The 8,287-nt window shown below is 36.6% G+C and overlaps 1 protein-coding gene across 13 annotated transcripts in view; it reads right to left on the bottom strand.

The window, feature by feature from the left end:
* LOC108749600 (traf2 and NCK-interacting protein kinase) overlaps window positions 1–8,287 on the bottom strand; it is an 86,519-nt gene that overhangs the window by 36,069 nt on the left and 42,163 nt on the right. For all 13 annotated transcript variants that reach the window (XM_018488382.1, XM_018488386.1, XM_018488389.1 and 10 more), the window contains exon 3: window positions 5,784–5,840. In XM_018488382.1, the coding sequence (XP_018343884.1) occupies window positions 5,784–5,840 (57 nt within the window). The remainder of the gene's footprint in view (window positions 1–5,783; window positions 5,841–8,287) is intronic.

Genomic DNA, 8,287 nt, shown 5'->3' with positions numbered 1-8,287 from the left:
TATATATATATATATATATATCTCTTTAACTGCAATTTTTAATAATTTTTTAACACAAATTATGCAAGAAAATAAATAATAAAATATTGCATTATTTGAAATGCCGAAGACGGATATGATTCAATACGATTGATTGTGTGAATGAGCAATGGAGTTTCATTTCTAAGAAATGCTCTCTGCCTAAGAATGAGTTTCTGGGAACGATACGGTTTGTTTTAGATTCCACTAGAAGATTAGAGACAGTGTCCCTGATATCATTAAATGTAGACATTTTATTTTATTATAGATATGTAGATGACATTTGTACTATAGTTTCTCCCACGAAAATTGATATTTTGCTACGTTTTAATTCATTTCATCCACGTCTTCAATTTACTATAGAAATAGGGGGAGAAAAATAAGATTTTATGGATACTACTATATCTATTAGTAAGAATCGATTAGTTTTTGATTGGTACCGCAAGCCTACTTTCTCAGGAAGATTTTTAAATTTGCACTCCAATCATCCAATTGCACAAAAAAAGGTACAATTTTTTCGCTAGTTGATAGAGCTTTTTTACTTTCTGACTTTATGTTTCACACAAAAAATTTGACATTTATTATTAACGTTTTATTAGATAATGACTACCCGTTAACTTTTATTTTTGACACAGTTAATCAACGTATAAAAAATTTACTTAAAAATAAACACATAGTACGTAAAGATTTGATTGACAATGTCCGTGCGAATAAATTTGTATCTTGGCTTACGGTACCATTTATTCCTTTTCACACACAAAAATTTAAATGGTTCAATAAAAACGATATCATAATGTCGAATTGATGACTCATTGTCCGTATTCATCTGATTTATCACCTAACTTCTTTTTGTTCTTTTGCCAAACATTAAAAATAAGATGCGTGGTGAGTGATTTGAGTCGCCTGAAGCTGTTGAAACATTTCGTACACTAATATCTAAGGTTATAGCCTTAGAGTGAAAAAATGCTTCGAAAATTGGTTTGAGCGTATGCAAAAATGTATCGATCTTAAAGGCGAATACTTCAAAAAACAATAAAGCCATTTACCGAAATTTACATGTTTTTTTTCATATTGTTTGTAGAAACTTTTCCAGCAGCCTACGTATAAGTGCACCGATTGTAAGTCGGAATTGGCTTCAAGCTTTAGATATTATTCAATTCAATAAATCGGTTAAGGAGCGGTCAGTTAAAGCAGTGAGCGAAGAGCCTAATAATATTTGTAAAAAGTTCGATTTTGAAATTAAGCACATCAAGGGACAGGATAAGCCTGCTGACATACTATCAAGAATTGGTAGGGAAGATATTAGCGTCAGTTGAATTGAAAGAGTCAAAGGAATATGCATATCTAAAAGTAATCGGGGAAGAGGTGCAAAGTGTAGATAGGAAGGTCGTTCGTAGGGGAACGAGTAAAGGGTGCGTAGAGAGCGCGAACGATTCTCTAAAGGCTTCGTTACATGTTTGGAAGTGGCCGCAGGGCCCAAACCATTGCATACATCTAGATTTTTGCCGATTAGCGGTCATATGTATCTCGTGATAACCAATGTGTACTCGAAATGAATTGATATTAAGGAAATGTGCGATATTTTTCCGGAATCTGCAATTAGAGCTTTAAAAGAGTATATAAGCATATGGGGGCTGCCATATCAAATTGTTTCTGATAATGGGCCGCTATTTGCGAGCGAGCAGTTTCAAGAGTTTGTACTGCGAAATGCTATTAAACATACAAAAACTGTATTGTATCATCCTGCGTCAAACGGGGCGGCCGAGAACGCCGTGCGCACTTTTAAAAAAAAATTTAAGGTATTACTTAAGGATAATATTAGACAGGATGCCTTATATAAATATTTGTTTTATTATCGCTCAACATCACATTGTACGACGGAAAAGACACCAGCGGAATTGCACTTAAATAGACGTTTTAGAATGAGACTGGATGTTATTAAACCCGATATTAGAAGTAGAGTTGAGCAGAATCAATGCGATCAACATCGTTTTTTTAAGGGCAATCGTGCAGTTATTTTTGAAGTTAACGACTCCGTGACTCTTAAAGATTATAGGACACAGTCGTGGAGACTTTGCAATTGTTAAGCAAACGAGTCCGGTTACTTATGATGTTAGAACGGATGACGAACGTATTTGGAGACGCCACATTGATCAACTGCGGGCATAATTTGCGTTTACCCGAATCTAGTATGATCAAGGATTCGAAGCTACCCAAAGACAATATTGCGCCGGATAGAAATATTTCTGTAACCCCTAATGTAAATGATAACAGTGACAAGAAGGGGGCATTATCGAATAATTGTAACGTTAACAACTATCAGATCACTACGAACGGTGATATAAGCGCGCGGCGAAATAATTTCGACGAAACCTCGGAGAACCATAAGTACCCGCACTGAAGTAGGGAGGCGCTCAAGCCGAATACCGAAGCCTCGGCAGATCTTAGACTTATAAGTGGATTCGTATTTTCTTTTTTTGTTTTGGTTTTCCAAATTAAATGTGGAGGAAATTGTAGTGTAGTCGTTATCAATAGATGTAGGAAGCGCTGCTATAGCATTTTCTTTTCTTTCCAAGCGGCGCTGTATGAGATAGCGTGATAAGCGTAAACGAAGGGGAAACGTTTTTCCCCGACCATTGTTGTAATGACGGTGCCAAGTAGCGAGTATTATTTTATAGCAAAATAATAAGTATATAATAGACGTGGTTCTGCCTCTTGTTAATATTGCGAGACCTTTCCTAAGCGTGCAAACATTACAATCAGAATTCTTCGGAAAGCGTTAGGTGTTGTGTGAACGAATCTTTAGGATGTAAAAGTTCCCAAAGGCTAACGCGCACGAGACATGCGCATAGAGAAGGGGATCACGTGACACGCACGCAGAGCCTAGTCACACACATGCACGACACACGCAGTTTTCGCCTGTTAGAAAGAGACTATTTTATCTAGACTGATTACTCGGTTCTCATTCCCATCGAGAAGGCCTGATGAAACATTAAGATACATTCAAAATTACCCTACGAGTACCATAAACCTCACGGAACAGTCGGAAGTCGATCAGCGTCTCATCTTCGCTCCTATAAAGGTGATTTTTTTGGGAGGAGGAAAAAAATCATTAAAAAATAAAAATAACGTTTACCGCCAGAGCTCTTTCTAAAAATCATCTAGAACTATGTATCTTTTAAAATCCTACAAGGATCTGTAATCAAGGCGTAGGACAAAATGAGACGTGAACCTGGCGTCTTAATTTTTTTCGCTTTAAAGGCAGAATTATTAATTTAATGGATCTAGAACTACAGAACTATTAAAAATAAAGCCAGAATTTTCAATAATTAATAAATTTTCACACAATGATACGCCAGCTTCACACTCACACGCGCGTGCGCGCGTAAAATTGGTATGTCGTTTCACGTATCATTTTTAAATTTAAAGAGATAAATGAGTTATACAATATTTTAATATAAATTCTATGTAAAATTTTGCAAGTAGGTCATCAGAAAATTGTGTCTCTAATTAATCTTTCTATAAGTAATATTAATAATAAAAGGTAGTATATAAAAGGAATGGTTTAAAAATACATATACTCAAACTGCATACGCAGTAATCGTGCGAAAATAAACTTTATAAATACCATGATGATTAAGGCAAACAGATTAGACATTTCACCAAAAATAAAATTCTTTTATCTAAAAAAAGCAATCTGATATAAATTAAGTAGAATCAATACTTTACTAGCGCGTTACACGATGACATGCGTTATGAGATACGTTATGAGAAAAAAAAGAGGGCACTAACAAGAAAAGGTATGAAGAGAGAGGAAAAAAGGACACGGAAAAATAGAATGAAAGAGAGAGAGAGAAAGAGAGAGAGAGAAAGAGAGAGATGTGTACAATCATAATCGTAACGCTGAATTCCCATCTTGCTTTAATCAATTTACGTAATAAGAAACGCTTAAAAATGCAGTATAATGGTAATATTAATGCTATATCCTTACTTTAGATATAAATAGAAAAATAAGTATGAAGAAAATCTGTTTACTGGGAATATTCCATTAGATAAATATTACCACGAGATAATTCATATCTGTGTAACTATAAAATCACTTTTTTATAAGCAAAATGTAACGATGATATAAAAGAAAAACACACACATGCTAATAATTTATTCCGAGTAGTCATCTTCCAATAATATAAAATATATAATTTACTGTTGTCAGGATTAGAATCCAACAACTAGCACATAGTCAAATAATAGAAAATCAAATTAAACTTTCGTAATTATCTGTGGCGGCTTAAAAACACCACTAATCGATCCGCGCCGCCCCTAAGTCGCTCGCCCGGTGCTGCGCTTGACGCTGACTGAGCGACCGCGAGTTCCGACCGCCGCCGCGAGAGGGCCACGCGGCATAGAAGCAATCCGCGCGCAAGAATGATTCACCATTCAGAAATAAGGTTCTGCGGGAGGTCTTCAATATCTTTTCACTAGAGTTAGAATGAGCTCGACAAGAGCCTCTACTCTAGTATTAGACATATTCTTGTGAAGTGAGCCCCTCGGGCCTTCACGCTATCCCGCAAAGAGAGCTCATCCTCGGGCCTTTGCATTTCGCGAAGCAAACTTGTTACCGGGCCTTCGTGAAACAAAGCGAGCTCCATTCGGGCCTCTGCAGTAATTATTTCCTAGCAACGAGAGGACGTACAAATTGTTACGAAAGCGTCGCCGGAACCGCTCCCCCACCGGGTCATCCTCGCATACCAGAGGACTACTGACGGAGAAAATGGAAAAGCCGTTCGATCCAGATATTACTCTCCTCCCGTGAAAGCTTATACTGCTAGAGCTCCCACGAGAGAGTACCTCTGTCAGGGATCCGCGACGGCCCTGTATCAACAAGCAGACGGGCACGAGTATGCTGAGGCCGCCAGTACCATCGCTACCGCTGCCTAAAAAATTGCAGGAGTTGGAAATCGGGCCGTCGATTAGCCTTCTGCCAGTAACTCCCATACGACCGAGGACATCGAGATAAAGGAAGAGGAGGATCCGTGGCTGACACGCCAGCTCTTCGGGACCGATTCCGACCCTGAGGACTCCGAGGAAGAAACATAACACTACGCACACACGCACACACCTTACACGCGCCGCAAGGTGTCAAATAAATATCATAAGTACCGAAAGGTACCTCTGTACATAGTGCATAAGGCTGAATAAAGAGAGACACATTTAATTGTGGAACATCCTTAATTAAGCGGCACCGTTCCACATCATCAAACAAATTGGAAAGAGCATGTTCGTTATAAAACCATACATTTCTTTCCATTTCGTGACATTATCTACTCATTCTATAGATTCTCGAAACTATCAAGTATTAAATTGTATCGCTCGCAGATTCATAGAAACAATCTTTGCGTTCGCCGACGTTGATGATACGCGGTAAAAAATACAGAATAGCTTCGTATATTGCATTCACGTATCTTTGCCTGATAAAAACTTATTTATTTGCGGCCACAGACAGACATTAAAGCTATTTTTTTTATATTTTAAAAGAAATTGATCTTTTCCCAATGACTACAGACATCACCGTACTCAAAGCCGACCCGTCAATACAAATATGATGCATCATATCTCATTATCTCACAAAACCTTTCGCGCTTCCGAGGTAATCGCGACTATGATTCGTGCCACGATAGTGAAGTAACGCCAATAGTTCCCGTATCGTTAAACTTTCCAAGCAAAAGGGTAATTAAACAACATTGTCGCTGCAATCGAATACTTGCCTCCGTGACATCCATGACCTTGATGGCCGCCAGCTGACCGGTTTTGGTGTGCCGACCCTGTGAAACAAAAAAACGCATTATTATTATATCGTCCCGTTAAACACATAAACATCGAGATAATGATGAAATGGCGTCATCATCGCACGTGTGCCAAAATTTATCTCCTAACATTATTTCCGACTTTTAAATTTATTGTTTTATAATATACATCTCTTATATAAATCAAGCTCCTACCGTCTACTCTCTCATCATTTATCTTTTTCATGTAAAACAACTATCCAACTTTCACTGTGACGTGGATATATATAAACTGATTATTAAAAAAAACTCAAAAGCACAGATTTAACGTCAATGAAACAAAATACTGCATATCCCGTTTTCCTCTGTTAAAAACAAATTTCATTTTTTCCAATCACCGAGAGATATATAGACCGAGGACAATATATACAGAAAAAGTGTCTCCGTACGCTTTAGACGATATCTTTTTTCAACTACTGTATATCGTAAATGTGGGTGACTTGGGACAGCACGTATTTTTGTTAAATTTAATCGTGGTATCCAGCCATGATTGAATTTAACAAAAATACATGCTGTCCTAAGTTATCTACGCTTCTAGACGAAAAGAACAAGATCCGGCTGTCTCTACCTCTGGAATCTCCACCTACATGTAAACGTCACTTAACTCGTATGGAATCAAAAATTTAAGGGGATGCTGAAGTTATCTTACCGATCAAATGCGACTTACACACGTACGATTTACAATACAAACAAGTGATTTACGAGACATATTGACACCACTATCAGAAGACACGTTAGTATTTCGACGCTAAGACAAGTGCAGTGACACTACCGTATTCCTTTACGCGAGTCGGCGAGAGTTGCGGGGGATTAAGATTATTAGATCTCAATAAAGGCTGAACCGATCAAGTTCTAAGTGTGCTCAATCGATTGCATTCGCTCAAAATATATATATAAGTGTTTTTATTTTTTCTCTATGAGCGGAGATATTGTGACGCAAAGCTTGAATGTGTCGAAACTTATTTCCTGATTTTTAAGATACGTCATTATTACTATGTTCATGTTCATCGGCCAGTTGAGAAATATACTGTTCATTTTTTCGATAATAGATACCTTTTAACTTTATATTATGTTAGGTTAAGTAAAAAGTCATCGCGTTTTTTAAAAGACATCTATCAGTAAAAACCGCAATTACTTTCTTACCAACAATATAAATATATCTTGATAGAGTAAAGTTTCAGCTTTAAAAATCTCTTTTTTAAATTATACGATACGACAATTTTTAATGGAGTTATGAGCAATTAAAGTCAAAATAATTCTTTTATTTAATCCGCGATAACTCAGTAATCAAAAGTCGTAGGAATATTTAAAAAAAACGATTTTGTAGGGAAAGTATCAAGCTTTCACGATAATCGAAAATTTTACATTTATTGAAAAATTTTATAATTTTAACATTAAAAAATTGCTTTTGAAAAGCACATATCACTAGAAATGCGATTTGTAGAAAAATTGAAGTTAGTGAGATATATGTACAGAAAATAGTTTTCATTTTAGAGTCTTCGTAAAAAAGTTATCTAAATACATTACATTGCAATATTGCTGGAACGTTTCGTTGCAATATTACAAAAGGACATCTTATCATTGTTGAAATCTTGCAGCAATGATTCAGCAATGATTCGCAATCATCATGCAATATTGCAATGTTTCAGTAAAATCATTCTGCAATGTTTCTGTAATCTTTCTGTGCTGTATGGGAAGGATAGAATGACACAAATAGCGCTAATAGCGTCTCCCCGAACGCATTTTATGTTTATATAGCAGGCCAGCGTTGCACGTGACGGCTGTGATGCACGCAGTGGAAATTATTCAAAGTGAAATATCGAAATCGTCGTCGAGGAACTAAGTGTTTAGGTATTCACCGTCGAGAAACTGAATGTTTACTATCGAAGAATTGTTTGGTGTTTAGGTTATAAGATACGTTATAAGATACGTCATTATCGTTAGCCAGAGAAAAATATATAGTTGCAACGTCTCATACCAATCACGTGAAATCACCCGAATGATCAGACTCTCTGTATAGACTCTATGCAATACTTTCTGCGCTTTATGCAAAGCATTGACAAGTGGGGTTATAAGCATGGAATTGTAGGAATCTTACATCTAAATTGAATAAGTTTTTTAATCTGATATTAAAGTATGATATTGTTGTACCTCAGGAGACTTGGCTTAAATCTAGAACTGTTACGATATACGAGGTCTGTTCAAAAAGTATCGCGAATTTTGTGTTTTTTCAAAAATTATTTATTTATTCATGAATATCTATTTTGTCCCCTTCAAAGTAATTCCCATCAGATATTATACACTTGTGCCAACGTTTTTTCCAATCCTCGAAGCACTTCAAAAAATTATTTTTTGTGATCTTGTTCAGCTCCTCCTTCGATGCCGTCTTTATCTCCTCAATCGTAGCGTAGCGTCGTCCTTTCATG

Source organism: Trachymyrmex septentrionalis, unplaced genomic scaffold, assembly GCF_001594115.1.
Source record: "Trachymyrmex septentrionalis isolate Tsep2-gDNA-1 unplaced genomic scaffold, Tsep1.0 scaffold301, whole genome shotgun sequence".
NCBI lineage: Eukaryota > Metazoa > Arthropoda > Insecta > Hymenoptera > Formicidae > Trachymyrmex > Trachymyrmex septentrionalis.
This window is presented reverse-complemented; position numbering and strand designations above follow the sequence as displayed.